At 39.8% G+C, this 19,912-nt stretch overlaps 2 protein-coding genes across 2 annotated transcripts in view; both read left to right on the forward strand.

Moving 5' to 3' along the window:
- CA5B (carbonic anhydrase 5B) overlaps positions 1 to 19,912 on the forward strand; it is a 276,577-nt gene that overhangs the window by 114,793 nt on the left and 141,872 nt on the right. The window lies entirely within an intron of this gene.
- The window catches only part of LOC130681886 (transcription initiation factor TFIID subunit 1-like), a 98,571-nt gene that overhangs the window by 20,675 nt on the left and 57,984 nt on the right, over positions 1 to 19,912 (forward strand). Inside the window, 7 exon segments of the mRNA XM_057495601.1 lie at positions 7,708 to 7,857; positions 8,045 to 8,170; positions 8,437 to 8,614; positions 9,198 to 9,398; positions 18,429 to 18,609; positions 18,611 to 18,640; positions 19,111 to 19,276. Coding sequence (XP_057351584.1) covers positions 7,708 to 7,857; positions 8,045 to 8,170; positions 8,437 to 8,614; positions 9,198 to 9,398; positions 18,429 to 18,609; positions 18,611 to 18,640; positions 19,111 to 19,276 — 1,032 coding nt within the window.

Consider the following 19,912-nt stretch of genomic DNA (forward strand, 5'->3'; position numbering starts at 1 on the left):
GTTAGGAGTAAACTACTATGAATATTCATGTATAAATCTCTGTGTGGATGTATGTTTCCTTTTTGCTTGGGTAAATACTTAAGAGTGGAATTACTGGGTCATGTGGTAATTCTGTGTCTAACCTTTGGAGGAACTGTCAGTCTTCTATAGTGGCTGCACCATTTTACATTTCTACCAACAGTGTATCAGGGTTTCAGTTTCTCCACATCTTTGTCAAGACTGGCTATTTTCTGATTTTTTAATTGTGGCCTTTCTAGTGCCTTGTGGTTTTAATTTGCATTTCCCTAATGGCTAAGGATGTTGAGTGTCTGCTTATTTATACACATAACATTTTTGGTCACCTGTTCATCTCTTTTTCCAATTTTAATTTTGTTTTAGTTGCTTTTCTTATTATTGGGTTTTGAAACTTATGTATGTATACTAGGTCTGAGTCCTTAAAGAGGTATGTGATTTGCAAAGATTTTCTCCGTCTTTATTTATTTATTTATTTATTTTTATTTGTTCCTTCAGTTTTTATTATATTATATTATTTTATTTTATTTTATTTTATTTATTTTATTTACTTTACTTTACTTTACTTTACTTTCATTAATCTACAATTACATGAGGAACATTATGTTTACTAGACTCCCCCATCACCAATTCCCCCGCATACCCCCAAACAAACACTGTCCATCAGTGTAGTAAGACGCTATAGAAACACTACTTGTCTTCTCTGTGTTGTACAGCCCTCCCTGTGCCTACCCCCTCCCCACCCAACCCCCGACATTATGTCTGCTAATAGTAATGAGTAATGCCCCTCTTTTATCCCCTTATCCCTTTCCCTTTGGTAACTGTTTGTCCACTCTCAGGTTCTGTGATTCTGCTGCTGTTTGGTTCCTTCAGTTTTTTTCTTTGCTCTTCTACTCCACAGATGAGTGAAATCATTTGACACTTGTCTTTTTCCGCCTGGCTTATTTCACTGAGCATGATACCCTCTAGCTCCATCCATATTGTTGCAAATGGTAGGATTCTTATGGCTGAATAATATTCTCTTGTTTATATGTACCACATCTTTATCCATTCATCTACTGATGGACACCTAAGTTGCATCCATTTCTTGGCTATTGTAAACATAGCCAGTGCTGTGATAAACATAGGGGTGCATATGTCTTTTACAAATAGGGCTGCTGCAGTCTTAGGGTAAATCCCTAGGAGTGGAATTCCTGGGTCAAGTGGTATTTCTATTTTGAGCTTTTTGAGGAACCTCCATACCGCTTTCCACAATGGTTGAACTAATTTACATTCCCACCAGCAGTGTAGGAGGGTTCCCCTTTCCCCACATCTTCACCAGCATTTGTTGTTCCTTGTCTTTTCTATGTTGTCCATCCCAACTGGTGTGAGGTGATACCTCATTGTGGTTTTAATTTGTATTTCTCTGATAACTAGCGATGCGGAGGATCTTTTCATGTGTCTGTTGGCCATGTGAATTTCCTTGGAGAACTGTCTGTTCAACTCCTCTGCCCATTTTTCAATCGGATTATTTGCTTTTTGTTTGTTGAGGTGCGTGAGCTCTTTATATATTTTGGATGTCAACCCTTTAACAGATCGGTTCGTTGAAGTAATTTATGAATATATTCTCCCATACTGTAGGATGACTTTTTGTTCTATTGGTGGTGTCCTTTGCTGTACAGAAACTTTTCAGCTTGATATAGTCCCACTTGTTCATTTTTGCTTTTGTTTCCCTTGCCCGGGAGATATGTTCTTTAAGAAGTCGCTCATGTTTATGTCCAAGAGATTTTTGCCTTTTTTTCCCTTAGAGTTTTATGGTTTCATGACTTACATTCAGGTCTTTGATCCATTTTGAATTTACTTTTGTGTATGGAGTTAGACAGTGATCCAGTTTCATTCTCTCACATGTAGCTGTCCAGTTTTGCCAGCACCAGCTGTTGAAGAGGCTGTCGTTTCCCCATTGTATATCCATGACAGCTTTATCGTGTATTAACTGACTGTATATGTTTGGGTTAATATCTGGACTCTATTCTGTTCCACTGGTCTGTGGGTCTGTTCTTGTGACAGTACCAAATAGTCTTGAGTACTGTGGCTTTGTAGTAGAGTGCGATCCCCCCTGCTTTATTCTTCCTCCTCAGGATTACTTTGGCTCTTCCGGGTCTTCTGTGTTTCCGTATGAATTTTAGAACGATTTTCTCTAGTTTGTTGAAGAATGTTGTTGGAACTTTGATAGGAATTGCATTGATTCTGTAGATTGCTTTAGGTAGGATGGCCATTTTGACAATATTAATTCTTCCTGTCCATGAGCATGAGGGATGTGTTTCCATTTATTGGTATCTTCTTTAATTTCTCTCATGACTGTCTTGTACTTTTCAAAGTATAGGTCTTTCACTATCTTTGTTAGGTTTATTCCTAGGTGTTTCATTGTTTTTGATGCAGCTGTGAATGGAATTGTTTTTCTGATTTGTCTCTCTAGTAGTTCATTGTTAGTGTATAGGAATGCCACAGATTTCTGCGTATTAATTTTGTATCCTGCAACTTTCCTGAATTCAGATATTAGGTCTAGTAGTTTTGTAGTGGATTTTAGGGTTCTTAATGTACAATATCATGTCATCTGCAAACAGGGACAGTTTAACTTCTTCTTTACCAATCTGGATGCCTTTTATTTCTTTGTGTTGTCTGACTGCTGTGGCTAGGACCTCCAGTACTATGTTGAATAGATGTGGGGAGAGTGGGCGTCCTTGTCTTGTTCCCAATCTTAAAGGAAAAGCTTTCAGCTTCTCGCTATTAAGTATGATGTTGGCTGTGGTTTTGTCATATATGGCCTTTATTATGTTGAGGTACTTGCCCTCTATACCCATTTTGTTGAGAGATTTTATAATGAATGGATGTTGAATTTGGTCAAATGCTTTTTCTGCATCTTTGGAAATGCATATGTGGTTTTGTCCTCCTTTTTGTTGATGTGGTGGATGATGTTGATGGATTTTCTAATGTTATACCATCCTTGCATCTCTGGAATAAATCTACTTGATCATGATAGATGATCTTTTTGATGTATTTTTGAGTTCGGTTTACTAATATTTTGTTGAGTGTTTTTGCATCTGTGTTCATCAGGGATATTGGTCTGTAATTTTCTTTTTTTGTGGTGTTTTTCCTTCTTTTTGGTATTAGAGTGATCCTCATAGAATGAGTTTATAAGTATTCCCTGTTCTTCTACTCTTTGGAAAACTTTAAGGAGGATGGGTATTAGGTCTTAACTAAATGTTTGATAACACTCAGCAGTGATTCCATCTGGTCCAGGGATTTTGTTCTTAGGCAGGTTTTTTATTACCAGTTCAATTTTGTTGCTGGTAATTGTTCTGTTCAGATTTTCTGTTTCTTTTTGGGTCAGCCTTGGAAGGTTGTACTTTTCTAGAAAGTTGTCCATTTCTTTTAGGTTACCCAATTTGTTAGCATTATTTTTTTATAGTATTCTGTAATGATTCTTTGTATTTCTTTGGTGTCTGTCTTGATCTTTCCTTTGTCATTTCTGGTTCTGTTTATGTGTGTAGACTCTTTTTTTCTTGATAAGTCTTGCTAGGGGTTTATCCATTTTGTTTATTTTCTCAAAGAACCATTTCCTGCTTTCATTGATTCTTTCTGTTGTTTTATTCTTCTCAATTTTATTTATTTCTACTCTAATCTGTATTATGTCCCTCCTTGAACTGACTTTGGGCCTCATTTATTCTTCCTTTTCTAGTTTTGTTAATTGTGAGTTTACATTGTGCATATGGGATTGATTTTCTTTGCTGAGGTAGGCCTGTATTGCAATATACTTCTGTCTTAGCACAGCCTTTGCTGCATCCCACAGACTTTGAGGTGTTGAATTATTGTTGGTATTTATCTCCATATATTGCTTGATCTCTGTTTTTATTTGGTTATTGATCCATTGGTTATTTAGGAGCATGTTGTAAAGCCTCCATGTGTTTATGAGCTTTTTCATTTTCTTTGCGTAATTTATTTCTGGTTTCATACCTTTGTGGTCTGAGAAACTGGTTTGTACAATTTCAATCTTTTTTTTATTTACCGAGGCTCTTTTTCTGGCCTAGTATATGATCTATTCTTGAAAATGTTCCATGTGCACTTGAGAAGAATGTGTATTGTGCTGCTTTTGGATGTAGCGTTCTGTTGATGTCTGTCAGGTCCGTCTGTTCAATGTATTGTTCAGTGCCTCTGTTTCCTTATTTATTTTGTATCTAATTGATCGGTCTTTTGGTGTGAGTGGTATGTTAAAGTGTCTAAAATGAATGTGCTGTATTCTATTTCCCCTTTTAATTATGTTGGCTTTTGTTTGACATATTTAGGTCCATCTGTTCTAATGTGTTGCTCAGTGCCTCTGTGTACTCATTTTCTGTCTGGTTGAGTGGTCCTTTGGAATGAGTGGTGTGTTGAAGTCTCCTGAAATGAATGCATTACATTCTATTTCTTCGTTAAATTCTGTTATCACATATGTTGGTGCTCCTGTGTTGGGTGCATAGACATTTATAATGGTTATATTCTCTTGTTGGACTGACCCCTTTATCATTATGTAATGTCCTTCTTTATCTCTTGTTACTTTCTTTGTTTTGATGTCTATTTCGTCTCATACAAGTACTGCAACTCCTGCTGTTTTCTCCCTATTAATTGCATGAAATATCTTTTTCCATCCCTTCACTTTTAGTCTCAACAGAATCCTTATAGGCAGAAAGGAGTGGCGTGATTTATTTAATGCAATGAAGCAGAAAGGCCTCAAACAAAGGGGCCCTTTGAACCAAGATTTTGTTCACTTCACTTTTAGTGCATATCTTTGGGTTTAAAGTGAATCTCTTGTATGCAGTATATAGATGGGTTTTGTTTTTTATCCATTCAGTGACTCTATGTCTTTTTATTGGTGCATTCAAACCATTTACATTTAGGGTGATTATCGATAGGTATGTACCTATTGCCTTTGTAGTCTTTAGATTCGTGGTTATCAAAGGCTCAAGGTTAACTTCCTTACTATCTAAGAGTCTAACTTAACTCACTTAATATGGTATTACAAACAGTCTAAAGGTTCTTTTTTTTTCTGTGTCTTCCTCCTCCATTCTTTATATATTAGGTGTCATATTCTGTACTCTTTGTCTATCCCTTGATTGACTTTGGGGACAGTTAATTTAATTTTGCATTTGCGTTGTAATTAGCTGTTCTACTTTCTCTACTGTGGTTTTATTACCTGTGGTGACAGCTATTAAACCTTAAGAACACTTTCATCTGTAGCAGTCCCTCCAAAATACACTGTAGAGATGGTTTGTGGGAGGTAAATTCTCTCATCTTTTGGTTGTCTGGAAATTGTTTAACCCCTCCTTCAAATTTAAGTGATAATCTTGCTGAATCAAGTAATCTTGGTTCAAAGAGCCCCTTTGTTTGAGGCCTTTCTGCTTCATTGCATTAAATAAATCACGCCACTCCTTTCTGCCTATAAGGATTCTGTTGAGAAATCTGATGATAGCCTGATGAGCTTCCCTTGTATGTGTTCTTGTTTCTCTCTCTGGCTGCTTTGAATAGTCTGTCCTTATCCTTGATCTTTGACATTTTAATTACTCTATGTCTTGGTGTTGTCTTCCTTGTGTCCCTTGTCCTGGGAGATCTGTGCACCTCCATGGTCTGAAAGACAATCTCCTTCTCCAGATTGGGGAAGTTTTCAGCAATTACCTCCTCAGAGACACTTTCTGTCCCTTTTTCTTTCTGTTCTCTTTCTGGTACCCCTATAATGCAAGTATTGTTCTGTTTCTATTGGTCACACAGTACTCTCAATATTCTTTCATTCTTAGGGATCCTTTTGTCTCTCTGTTCCTCAGCTTCTTTGTATTCCTCTTCTCTAGTTTCTATTTCATTTATTGTCTCCTCCACCATACCTAATCTGCTTTTAATACCCCCATTGTGCTCTTCAATGATTGTATCTCCGACCGGAATTCCCTCCTGAGTTCTTGAATATTTTTCTGTACCCACATAAGCATGATAATCATTTTTATTTTGAACTCTCTTTCAGGAAGATTCATGAGGTCAGTGTCATTTAAATGATCCTGAGGAGTTGTGTTAATAATTTAAATTTCAACCAGGTTCTTTTGGCATTTCGTATTTGTGTATGGGCCCCTCTTGTATCCAGAAGCTCTGCTCTGTGGAGCTGCTCAGCCCCTGAAGCAACGTCAAGGGCCGCAGGGGAGTGGTATTGGTGCCTGGGGGAGGAAACAGCTGTTTCCTGCTTCCCAGCTGCTGTGACTGTCTCCAGTGTCTGAACCAGTGGGCCAAGCACACAGGTATAAGCCTCTGTGCTTTGCGTTTGTAGTTGCTGTAAACAGATCTTCCCTCTGGCTGTCCTAACGCCAGGGTAAGGTTTGCCGGTTTGCAAGCCAGGTGGGGCTAGCTGGGAGGAATGTGCAGTTGGGTGTGTATCACCGAGGGGTTCCTTGGTGGTGCATAGCCGGCCTGGAAGCTGGAGTACCTAAAGACTGTGAAAGCTCCCAACCTGCTGGGCAGAGTGCACTCGGACAATTTTGTCCACTTTCTTTTCTCCTGAGCATTACTGCTCTGTGCAATCCTTGCCCCTTTAGAAGCCCTCTTGCTAAGGGCTTCCTTGTTAGGAAGTCTCTTAGATCGCCCACCTTTCTTTTGTCCCAGGACTGCCGGATATGGATCCCTGCTTTCCACAAGCAGCTGGAATCTCAATCTCTCCAGGAATTCTGCCTGTCTTAGTTAATCACGAGAGTACCATGCAAGCACCACGAAATGTGTGTATGTGCTCCCAGAGTAGATCAGCAGTCTCAGTCCACCACTCCCTTCCCACTCTGTTTCTCTTCCTTCCTGGCAGTGAGCTGGGGTTGGGAAAGGCCTTGGGTCCAGCTGGGCCACGGCTTTGGTACCTTACTCTGTTCTGTGAGGTTTATTCCTTTCACCAGGTTTATGCAGTTTGGCACGACCCTCGTTCCTGTTCTCCTTTCAGGATTACTCGTATTAATTATATTTTTGTATTTTATGCGGTTTTAGAAGGAAGCCTCCGTCTCACCTCTCATGCCTCCATCTTTAATCCTCTCCTCCTTGATCACTTTCTAGGTAATCATTTGTAGTCTTAACTAGTCTGCATGGAGAAACACATTCCCCTACTCTTAATTTCCTTACTGTTTTGTGGGATTTCTAAAAGGTATTCAGGATTCCAGGAGAGAGAGGACAGACCGTTTTGAGCAAACCAGTGGCAGAGGTGAAATGGACTCTGATTCAATGCTCCTGGGGTTGGGGCTAGTGTTTTGTAAAGCATGATTTATCATCTAATCATGAAAATATGTGGGTCATTCTAAAGAAGTAATTGGACAGTCAAATGCAGTTGTCAGTCTAACTTTTGTGCATCACGAGGATGGGGGCAACACCATCTCTGAGAACTCTCAGGGAAGCCCAACGAATATTGGAGTGAAGGATACCACTGTTCCACATATTCCTTCTTCTAAAGGCTGAAATCTTAACTTCTATTTAAAATCATGATTTAATTACCATAGAAAAGAAGAACAGCAAGCTCTGAGCCCTGGGCAGCTTTATGTAGCAATTGGTTTTTGTGGATAGTTTACAAAAGCATCAAATTGTGTTACTGTAATTGATCCAACTTTCTATCATGGCTAGACATAGAGCAAATGTGCTCCATAACCCTTAGAATCTTTTTCTATATGTCAGGTTCACACAGCTCCTTGGAACACTACAAGGGCCTTCATTGCTGCCATGAAGGGCAAGTGTCTCCTGGAGGTGACTGGGATGGCAGATCCCACAGGGTGTGGTGAAGGGTTCTTGTATGTGAAGATTCCAAACAAACCAACATGGCAGAAGGTGAGAGTGTCTGAATTTCTGTAGGATGAGAATCAAGGAAGAAAGAAAGGAAGGTTAAGGAGTCGTGATGAATAGGATGCATGATCTAGGAAGCAGTTAAGTTGACAGGATGATTTAAGTGGCTACTACAAGGAATTCAGCTCTCTAGGATTCTTACCCGTTTTGTTGTATTTTGTTTTTGACGTAGGATGATAAGGAGCCTCAGTCAGTGAAGAAAACATTGACAGGAACAGATGCAGATCTCTGTCACCTCTCTCTGAAAAATGACAAGCAACTTCTTCGTAAACTCGGTGTGCTTGAGGAAAAGCTGAGTGTGGAAAAGGAAAACGTAGAGGCTCCTAGGGGCTTTGCACAAGGAGGGAAGAGCTAGTAGGCAGATGTAAGAAACTGTCTGGAGGATTTTGTGGTGTAAGTTGTGGGGGCCTGGGTCTTGGGTACTTTTTCAGGAGTTAATTCTAAAGCTTTCTGTTTAAAATATTTTGGGTGTTGTTTTTTTGGTCTAGCTCTCTAACCATGTGTCTTGGTTTGCTCTTTGAAATCCCTGAATAATTGGTGTGTGTGTGTGTGTCTCTCTTGTAGATTAAAAAGTTTTCCTGCTGGGAAGTGATTGATGCAGTACGCACAATGTTAACAGAACAGGCCGGCTCTGGAGAGGGACCCATGAGTAAATTTGCTCATGGATCAAGGTTTTCTGTGGCTGAACATCAAGAGCGTTACAAAGAGGAATGTCAGCGCATCTTTGACCTGCAGAACAAATGTGTTTTAGTGCTGCAGAAAATCCAATCTGGAAAAGTGGGGGAGTCCAAGACACTATTTTATAAAGGAGAAACCTAACTATGTTTTAGTCACACCTAATAATATAACTAGGTAGTAAGGTATCTGGAGATTTCAGGATGGCATCTGTTCATATACTGCTAGAGTACCTACTTTATTCAAAGCAACTTGGCAAAGGTTTTGAATGGCAAGTGGTGCTAGGTTTGAGCTCTGGGTTCCATGGCAACTTTTATACAGTGGTGATAGGGGACAGGAAGTTGTATGTTCTCTGAAGGCTTACTGTTGAGAGGATGGTAATGCCCTAATTCAGAATGACCAATAATATATTGATGTGTTTCTCAGGGTCTCTCCAGGAATTCTGAAAGAGTTGTGCTATTTCGTATTTCAAACTTGCCTTGTTCTCTAAATGTCTAGGAAAACTTGTAAAGCTTTTCCGTTAAGGGCCCCATATCTTAGTGGATTTTGGGTCTTGTTTTTAAGGCTGACTTCCCAATTTCCTACTGTAGCCTCAAACTGTTTCTTCAGCTCTTTGTAAACTTTTGTATTTCCCCTTGTGTTAATTTAAGATTGTTTTTTTTCTCTTTTTAGGGTTTTGTCATCAAATGAAGTCTTATCAACTGACACAGATAGCAGCTCAGCTGAAGGCAGTGACTTTGAAGAAATGGGAAAGAACATCGAGAACATGTTGCAGAATAAGAAAACCAGTTCTCAGCTATCACGTGAACGGGAGGAGCAGGAGCGGAAGGAACTACAGAGGATGTTATTGGGTGAGGGTAGTGGCTTCACAGACAGACGAGAAAGATTAAAAAGTATAAATAACTGCAAACTAATCACTGAGGCAATGCTGGAGGCAGCAGATGTAGGGATGAGTGTAGAAAGATGACCTGTAGATGAGGTAAGAAAGATGACTGCAAACTGGACTCTAGGTTGTGGGGCATAGATGGAGGAGATGCTATCAGTCCACTGCTGTCTCTGCATCAGGCCTGGCCAAGCCAGGCTGTCAGTGCTGTCCATCAAGTGAGCTTTCTGGGCATTCTTCGTAAAGGGTAAGAGTTTTTAATACAGAATCTGAATGAATTTGGGGGTTGGTTCTTGAACCCTCTGCAATCAGTATGTCAAATTCTGTGCAAATGTGCCTTTTCTGAGATCATCCATGGCTTTCAGACGATTTTCAGAAGAGTCTGAGCCCCTAAAAAGAGCTAAAAAACCACCAGCCAAAAATTGCAGAAGTTGAGCGTGAAGGGTGATAGTGGCCTGAAGTGGTGTGGGATATATATGGACTTTGGAAATGAAAAGAGGAAAAAAAAACAAGCTGACTTTGAGATTTCTCTCTGGGCTTGCTAGGAAGATGGTGGTACCATTGATTAAAGTAGCAAATTTCAAAGAAAGAAGCAGGTTTAACACGGGGAGGTGTGGAGTTTGAGGTCCCCATGCCACTACCTAGTGTAGATGGCAAGCAGGCAACTGAAAAGTTGGATGTAGATACAGAGAGAGAATAAAGGCTGAAGATGAAGGTTTACATAACTGTTCTCACTCATAGTAGTCTTTTCCTTTGTTTCCTCCTCTTTGTAAAAGCTTTGTGTAATTTTGTTGTTTTGACTACATTATAAAGATGTAATAAAGCCTCTTCACCAGTGTGGTCCTGGATCAGCTGTATCTACATCACATGGGAGCTTGTTAGAAATGCAGAAATCTCAGGGCTCACCACAAACCTACTGATTAGATTCTGTGTTTTAACAAGATCCTCAGGTGATTCCCACTCATTCATAATTAAAGTTTGAGACGGATACTCTGGACTTGTTTCTGTGGTGCATGGGTACTTTTTTTTTTTATTAAGGTATCCTTGATATACAATCTTATGCTCAGGTTTCACATGAGCAACATTGTGGCTACTACATTCCCCTCATTAAGTCCCCACCACATGTCCCATTACAGTCACTGTCCATCAGCATAGTAAGATGCTATAGAGTAATTACTTGCCATCTTTGTGCTATATACTTCCTTCCCCGTGCCCCCCACTACATTCGGTGCACTAATCATAATGCCCCTTAATCCTCTTACACTCCCTTCGCACCGACACTCCCCAGTCCCTTTCTCTTTGGTAACTGTTAGTCCATTGCTGTTTTGTTCCTTTTTGCTTTGTTGTTATATTCCACAGGTGAATGAAATCATTTGGTACTTGTCTTCAGCTGGCTTATATCACTGAGCATATACCCTATAGGTCTGTCCATGATGCAAATGGTAGGATTTGTTTTCTTCTTATGGCTAAATAATATTCCATTGTGTATATGAACCACACCTTCTTTATCCATTTATCTACTGATGAGCACTTAAGTTGCTTCCATAGGTTGGCTATTGTATGTTATATTGTGCTGTGATAAACATCAGGGAGCAAAGGCCTTTTTTATTTTTTATTTTGGTATAATTAATCTACAATTACATGAGGAACTTTATGTTTACTAGACTCCTTCCATCACCAAATACCCCCACATACCCCATTACAGACACTGTCCATCAGCATAGTAAGATGGTGTAGAATCACTACTTGTCTTCTCTGTGTTGTACAGCCCTCCCCATTTCTGCCCTCCCACATTATACATGCTAATCATAATGCCCCCATTCTTTTCCCCACCCCTTATCCCTCCCTTCCCACTCATCCTCCCCAGTCCCTTTCCGTTTGGGAACTGTTAGTCTGTTCTTGGTTTCTGTGAGTCTGCTGCTGTTTTGCTCCTTCAGATTTTTTCTTTGTTCTTATACTCCACATATGAGTGAAATCATCTGATACTTGTCTTTCTCCACCTGGCTTATTTCACTGAGCATAATACTCTCTAGCTCCATCCATGTTGTTGCAAATGATAGGTTTGTTTTCTTATGGCTGAATAATATTCCATTGTGTATATGTACCACATCTTGTTTATCCATTCATCTACTGATGGACACTTAGGTTGCTTCCATTTCTTGGCTATTGTAAATAGTACTGCGATAAACATACGGATGCATCTGTCTTTTTCAAACTGTGCTGTGGCATTCTTAAGGTAAATTCCTAGTAGTGGAATTCTTGGGTCAAATGGTATTTCTATTTTGAGTTTTTGATTAACCTCCATACTGCTTTCCACAATGGTTGAACTAATTTACATTCCCACCAGCAGTGTAGGAGGGTTCCCCTTTCTCTAAAACCTCGCCAACATTTTTTGTTGTTTGTCTTTTGGATGGTAGCCATCCTTACTGGTGTGAGGTGATACCTCATTGTGGTTTTAATTTGTATTTCTCTGATGACTAGGGAAGTGGAGCATCTTTTCATGTGTCCGTTGGCCATCTGAAATTCTTCTTTGGAGAACTGACTGTTCGGCTCCCCTGCCCATTTTTTAATTGGATTATTAGCTGTTTGTTTGTTGAGGTGCGTGAGCTCTTTATATATTTTGGATGTCAACCCTTTATCGGACCTGTCATTTATGAATATATTCTCCCATACTGTAGGATGACTTTTTGTTCTATTGGTCGTGTCCTTTGCTGTACAGAAGCTTTTCAGCTTGATATAGTCCCACTTGTTCATTTTTGCTTTTGTTTCCCTTACCTGGGAGATATGTTCATGAAGAAGTCGCTCATGTTTATGTCCCTGAGATTTTTGCTTATGTTTTCTTCTAAGAGTTTTATGGTCTCATGACTTACATTCAGGTCTTTGATCCATTGTGAATTTACTTTTGTGTATGGGGTTAGACAGTGATGCAGTTTCATTCTCTTACATGTAGCTGTCCAGTTTTGCCAACACCAGCTGTTGAAGAGGCTGTCATTTCCCCATTGTATGTCCATGGCTCCTTTATCGTATATTAATTGACCATATATTTTTGGGTTGATATCTGGACTCTGTATTCTGTTCCATTGGATTGTGGGTCTGTTCTTGTACCAGTACCAAATTGTCTTAATTACTGTGGCTTTGTAGTAGAGCTTGAAGTTGGAAAGCGAGATTTCCCCTTGCTTTATTCTTCCTTCTCACCATTGCTTTGCCTATACTGGGTCTTTTGTGGTTCCATAAGAATTTTAAAACTATTTGTTCCAGTTCATTGAAGAATGCTGTTGGTATTTTGATAGGGATTGCATTGAATCTGTAGATGGCTTTAAGCAGGATGGCCAATTTAGCAATATTAATTCCTAGCCAAGGGCATGGGATGAGTTTCCATTTGTTAGTGTTCTCTTTAATTTCTCTTAAGAGTGTCTTGTAGTTTTCAGGGTATAGGTCTTTCACTTCCTTGTTTAGGTTTATTCCTAGGAATTTTATTCCTTTTTTGATGCAATTGTGAGTGGAAATGTTTTCCTGATTTCTCTTTCTGCTAGTTCATCGTTAGCATGTAGGAAAGCAACAGATTTCTGTGTATTAATTTTGTATCCTGCAACTTTGCTGAATTCTGATATTAGTTCTAGTAGTTTTGGAGTGGAATCTTTAGGGTTTTTATGTACAAAATCATGTCATCTGCCAATAGTGACAGTTTGACTTCTTCTTTGCCAGTCTGAATGCCTTGTATTTCTTTGTTTTGTCTGATTACCATGGCTAGGACCTCCCGTACTATGTTGAATAACAGTGGGGAGACTGGGCATCCCTGTCTTGTTCCCGATCTCAGAGGAAAAGCTTTCAGCTTCTCGCTGTTTTGAGTATGATGTTGTCTGTGGGTTTGTCATATATGGCCTTTATTATGTTGAGGTACTTTTCCTCTATACCCATTTTTTGGAGAGCTTTTAATCATGAATGGACGTTGAATTTTGTCAAATGCTTTTTCAGTGTCTATGGAGATGATCATGTGGTTTTTGTCCTTTTTGTTGATGTGGTGGATGATGTTGATGGATTTTTGAATGTTGTACTATACTGGATTCCCAGAGATAAATACCACTTGACTATGGTGTATGATCCTTGTGATGTATTTTTGAATTTGGTTTGCTAATATTTTGTTGAGAATTTTTGCATCTATGTTCATCAGAGATATTGGCTTGTAGTTTTCTTTTTCTGTGGGGTGTTTGCCTGGTTTTAGTATTAGAGTGATGCTGGCTTCATAGAATGTTTGAAAGTATTCCCTCCTCTTCTGTTTTTAGGAAAACATTAAGGAGAATGGGTATTATATCTTCTCTATATGTCTAATTCAACAGTGAATCCATCTGGCCCAGGAGTTTGGTTCTTGGGTAGTGTTTTGATGGCTGATTCAATTTTGTTGCTGGTAATCAGTCTGTTTAGATTTTCTGTTTCTTCCTTGGTTAACCTTGGAAGGTTGTATTTTTCTAGGAAGTTGTCCATTTCTTCTAGGTTTTCCAGCTTGTTAGCATATAGATTTTCATAGTATTCTCTCATGATTCTTTGTATTTCTGTGGGGTCCGTCATGATTTTTTCTTTCTCATTTCTGATTCTGTTGATGTGTGCAGTTTCTCTTTTTCTCTTAGTTAGTCTGGCTGGGGGGTTATCCATTTTGTTTACTTTCTCAGAGAACCAGCACTTGGTTTCATTGAGTCTTTTCTATTGTTTAATTCTTTCCATTTTATTTTTTCTCTGATCTTTATTATGTCCCTCCTTCTGCTGACTTTGGGCCTCATTTGTTCTTCCTTTTCCAGTTTCAATAATTGTGACTTTAGACTCTTCATTTGGGATTGTTCTTCCTTCCTTAAATGGGACTGGATTGCTATATACTTTCCTCTTAGCTTTCCTGCATCCCACAGAAGTTCGGGCTTTGTGCTGTTGTCATTTGTCTCCATATATTGCTGGATCTCTGTTTTAATTTGCTCATTGATTCATTGATTATTTAAGAGCATGTTGTTAAGCCTCCCTGTGATTGTGAGCCTTTTTGTTTTCTTTGTACAATTTATTTCTAGTTTTATACCTTTGTGGTCTGAGAAACTGGTTTGTACAATTTCAATCTTTTTTGAATATACCGAGGCTTCTTTTGTGGCCTAGTATGTGGTCTATTCTGGAAAATGTTCCATGAGCACTTGAGATGAATGTCTGTTCTGCTGCTTTTGGGCGTAGATTTCTGTCAAAGTCTGTTAGGTCCAACGGTTCTAATGTGTTGTTCAGTGCCTCTCTCTCCTTACTTATTTTCTTCCTGGTTCATCTCTCTTCAGAGTGAGTGGAGTGCTGTAAGTCTCCTAGAATGAATGCATTGCATTCTATTTCCCTCTAATTCTGTTAGTATTTCTTTCACATATGTATGTGCTCCTGTTTTCAGTGCATAGATATTTTTAATGCCTTTATCTTCTTGTTGGATTGACCCCTTTATCATTATGTAATGCCCTTCTTTTTCTCTTGTGACTTTCTTTGTTTTGAAGTCTATTTTGCCTGCTACAAGTACTGCATCTCCCGCTTTTTTCTCCCTATTAGTTGCATGAAATATCTTTTTCCATCCCTTCACTTTTAGTCTGTGTATATCTTTGGCTTTAAAGTGAGTCTCTTTTATGCAGCATGTAGATGGGTCTTGTTTTTTAATCCATTCTGTGATTCTGTGTCCTTTGATTGGTACATTCAGTCCATTTACATTTAGGGCGATTATCGATAGGTATGTGCTTATTGCTATTGCAGGCTTCAGATTCATGGTTACCAAAGGTTCAAGGATAACTTCCTTAAGAGTCTTAACTCACTTAATATGCTATTAGAAACACAATCTAAAGGTCCTTTTTTTTCCCTCCTCCTTTGTCTTCCTCCTCCATTCTTTATATATTAGGTATCATATTTGGTACTCTTTGGCTATCCATTGAATGACTTTGGATGTAGTTCAGTTAATTTTGCATTTGTTTAGTACTTAACTGTTCTACTTTCTTTACTGTGGTTTTATTACCTCTGGTAACAACTATTAAACCTTAGGAACACTGCCATCTGTAGCAGTCCATCCAAAATACACTGTAGAGATTGTTTGTGGGAGGTAAATTCTCTCAGCGTTTGCTTTTCTGGAAATTGTTTAATCCCTCCTTCAAATTTAAATGATAATTTTGCTGGATAAAGTATTCTTGGTTTGAGGCCGTTCTGCTTCATTGCATTAAATATATCATGCCACTCCCTTCTGGCCTGTACGGTTTCTGCTGAGAACTCTGATGATAGCTTGATGGGCCTTCCTTTGTATGTGATCTTATTTCTCTGTATGGCTGCTATTAATAGTCTGTCCTTTTCCTTGATCTTTGACATTTTAATTACTCTATGTCTTGGTGTTGTCTTCCTTGGGTCCCTTGTGCTGGGAGATCTGTGCACCTCCATGGCCTGAGAGACTATGTCCTTACCCAGATTGGGGAAGTTTTCAGCAATTATCTCCTCAAGACAGTTTCTATCCCTTTTTCTCTCTCTTCTTCTTCTTGTACCCCTATAAGGCAAATATTGTTCCGTTTGGATTGGTCACACAGTTGTCTCTATATTCTTTCATTCTTAGGGATCCCTTTTTCTCTCTGTGCCTCAGCTTCTTTGTATTCCTCTTTTCTAGTTTCTATTTCATTTATCGTCTCCTCCACCGTATCTAAACTGCTTTTAATAGCTTCCACTGTGGTCATCAACGATTGCATCTCCCACCAGAATTCATTCCTGAGATCTTGAATATTTTTCTGTACCTCCATGAGCACGTTAATGATTTTTATTTTGCTCTCTGTTTCAGGAAGATTCATAAGGTCGATGTCATTTAAATCTTTCTCAGGTGTTGTCTTTATAATTTTACTTGGAACCAGGTTCCTTTGGCGTTTCATATTTGTATATGGTGCTCTCTAGTACCCAGAAGCTCTGTTGTTTGGAGCTGCTCAGCCCCTGAAGCAATGTCAGGGGTTGCAGGGGAATGATATTGGTGCCTGGGGGGAGGAAAGAGCTTTTTCCTGCTTCCCAGCTGCTATGCCTGTCTCCACTGCCTGAACCAGTGGGCCGAGTACACAGGTGAAAGTGTCTATGCTTTGCGTCTGTAGTTGATGTAAACAGATCTCCCTCTGTCTGGCCTAACGCCAGAGTTGGGTTTGCCAGTTTGCAAGTCAGGTGGGGCTGGCTGGAAGAAAGGCGCACTTGGGTGCGTACCACCGAGGGGGTCCTTGGTGGTGCGTAGCCAGCCAGGAAGCTGGAGCACCTAAAGACTGAAAGCTCCCAACCTGCTGGGCAGAGTGCACCCAGACAATTTTGTCTACTTTCCTTTCTCCTGAGCAGTAAGCTCTGTGCAATCCTTGCCCCTTCAGCAGCCCTCTTGCCAAGGGTTTCCTTGTTAGGAAGCTTCTCAGACTGCCCACCTTTCTTTTGTCACCAAGCAGCTGGGTAAGGATCCCTACTTTCCACAAGCGGCTGGAACCTCAGTCTCTCCAGGAATTCTGCCGGTCTTAGCTTTCCAACCTCCTAATTGTGGGAGTACCCTGCAAGCACCATAAAATGTAGGTTTGTGCTCCCAAAGTAGGTCTCTGGAGTTAGGTCTTCAGCAGTCCCAGGCCTTCATTCCCTCTCTGCTCCATTTCTCTTCCTCCTGCTGGTGAGGTGGGGTGTTGTAAGGGCCTTGGTCCCGCTGGGCCACAGTTTTGGTACATTATCCTGTTCCGGGAGGTCTGCTCTTTTCTCCAGTTGTATGCAGTCTGGTGTAGTCCTGTGTCCTATTGGTCTTTCAGGATTTCTTGTATTTATTATATGCGGCTTTAGGAGGAAACCCCTGTCTCACCTCTCACACTGCCATCTTTAATCCTCCTTCCTGAAGTTCTTCTTTGGGGAAGTGTCAGTTCAGATCCTTTGCCCATTTTTTAATTGGGTTAGTTGCTTTTTGTGTGTTAAGGCGGGTGGGTTCTTTATATATTTTGGATGTTAACTCCTTTTCTCATACGTCATTTATGAATATATTCTCCCATACTGTAGGATGCCTTTTTGTTCTACTCATGGTGTCCTTTGCTGTACAGAAGCTTTTTAGTTTGAAGTACTCCTACTTCTTCTTTTTTGCTTTTGTTTCCCTTGCCTGAGGAGATGTGTTCATAAAAAAGTTACTCATGTTTATATTCAAGAGAGTTTTGCTTATGTTTTTATCTAAGTTTTATGGTTTCATGACTTCATTCAGATCTTTGATCCATTCAGGTTTACTTTTGTGTATGGAGTTAGACAGTAATCCAGTTTCATTCTTTTAGATATGGCTGTCCAGTTTTGCCAGCACCATCTGTTGAAGAGGCTGTCATTTCCCTATTGTATGCCCATGGCTCCTTTATCGTATATTAATTGGCCATATATGTGTGGGTTTATATCTGGGCTCTCTGTTCTCGTCTATTGATCTATGGCTCTGTTCTTATGCCAGTAGCAGATTGTCTTGATGACTTTGGCTTTGTAGTAGAGCTTGAAGTTGGGAAGCATAATCCCCCCTGCTTTATTCTTCCTTCTAAGGATTACTTTGGATATTTGGTTTCTTTTGCGATTCCATATGAATTTTAGAGCTATTTGGTCCAGTTCATTGAAAAATGCTGTCAGTATTTTGATAGGGATTTCATTGAATCTGGGTACTTTTCTTACGATGATCATCAGCTGTTTCCTGCTTTGACTTTTCTCTTGTGCTATTCAGAGGAATGAGATTATACCTCTTGCTGCTCTGTCCCCTATAACAACATGTAGTTTTTGGAGAACTTTTCAGATTTTGTACTTATAAAAACAGGAACATTGATGGTGGTAAAGTGAAGTCATGAAAAGACGAATCAGTGTATTTGGGGGGCTGGTGGTGACTTTGGTTCTTTCTGTAGAGCCATGGTTTTGTGGCATGTAGAGCTTCAGTGTCTCTACCCAATCCCAAGAAAATGGCTCTTTGAGTCATAGGGGTAGTTTGTCGAAATCTATTTCTGCCTTGCAGCAGCAGGCTCAGCAGCAGCAGGAAACAATCACAGAGACAATGACACAGCTTCTGTGACTAGCCTGAACTCTTCTGCCACTGGCCGTTGTCTTAAGATTTATTGCACATTTCGAGATGAAGAAGAGAGAGAGTATGTTCACTGTGAGACAGTTAAAAAGGCAGCTGTCATCGATGCCTGTGTGTATACAGAACACAAAAGATGAGGAATTCATGTGAGTTTAATTCACCACTGTGGTGTGGTAAGGAGAATGAGAAGAATGGTGGGGAATTGGGGTAAGGGTGGGTGCTTGAGTTTTAGAAACTGTTTTCTGAACCGTTTTCCCTAGAAATCTATTAACTGGGAGCAGTCTTGTGTTCATTTACATCTTTGGGTTTGAAGCCAAAGATCACAGGGAGAACTCCAAATGTGCCACCAAAAAGGCATGCTTTCAGTTCCCCCTGGGTCCTTCGCATTTTAGTTGGTTGGTTGTTAAAAATATTAGGGTTTACTCACAACTTCTCATTCTGGGAGAGAGGCCTCTGTGCCTGCGCAAGGCTGATGATTAAGGGAAATGCGAATGCCAGGTAGTCACTTGTTTTTCCGTCTGGATGGATTACTTTAGTTTTGAGATGTTCAGCTAATAGAATTGTCTTGTTGGTTAAAGTGCTCATGGTTCTGTGATATTTTTCTCTTTGTTATTAGTCGAAAATTTGCCCTTTTTGATGAGCAGCATCGAGAAAAGATGCGAAAACAACGGCGCAGGATTCAAGAGCAGCTGAGGCGGCTTAAGAGGAACCAGGAAAAGGAGAAGCTTAAGGGCCCTCCTGAGAAGAAGCGCAAAAAAATGAAGCCGCGTCCTGACCTAAAAGTAAGTATGATGTGTGTGGGCATGATCATAAAGAAGAAAGCAAACCTTTCCCTTTAGCTTCTCGTATCCTCCCTTACTGGGAACGAGGGCAGTGTCATGGAAAGCTAGTTTCAAATGATGTGGCTGCTTGGGTGTTAACAGTACTGGTGTGACTGATACTGATAACACCAATTTGGTGCCCTTGGGGGTAATTTTGTACTTTGTCTGTTGGAAGAATTTTCTAGGAGTCGAGGTAGGTTCGGTAGATTTTTTTTACATGCACATTCATGTACTTAGATACATATTTACACACACACGTATCTTATTTTTAAATTGTACAAATTAACAGAAGCAACAGAGAAAAACACAATACGGGTTGCTTTGCAAAACCCAGATAGGAATGCAGATGGTACTGTACAATGTAGCTGTAATATGACTCATAAAATGAGGCAACTATGGTACAATGGAAAGAGCCATGGACTTGGAAACAAGATCTGGACTCAGGTTCTGGTTCTACCATTTGATAGCTCTGTGACCGTAACCACTTCAAGCCTATTTTCTATAAAATGACACCTGTCCCACAGTGTTGTTGTATTAAGTGACCTAATGCATGGGAAGCACTTTATAAACTGTAAAATTCTTGACAGATATAAACTG

This window comes from Manis pentadactyla, chromosome X, assembly GCF_030020395.1.
Source record: "Manis pentadactyla isolate mManPen7 chromosome X, mManPen7.hap1, whole genome shotgun sequence".
In the NCBI taxonomy this organism is placed as follows: Eukaryota; Metazoa; Chordata; class Mammalia; order Pholidota; family Manidae; genus Manis; species Manis pentadactyla.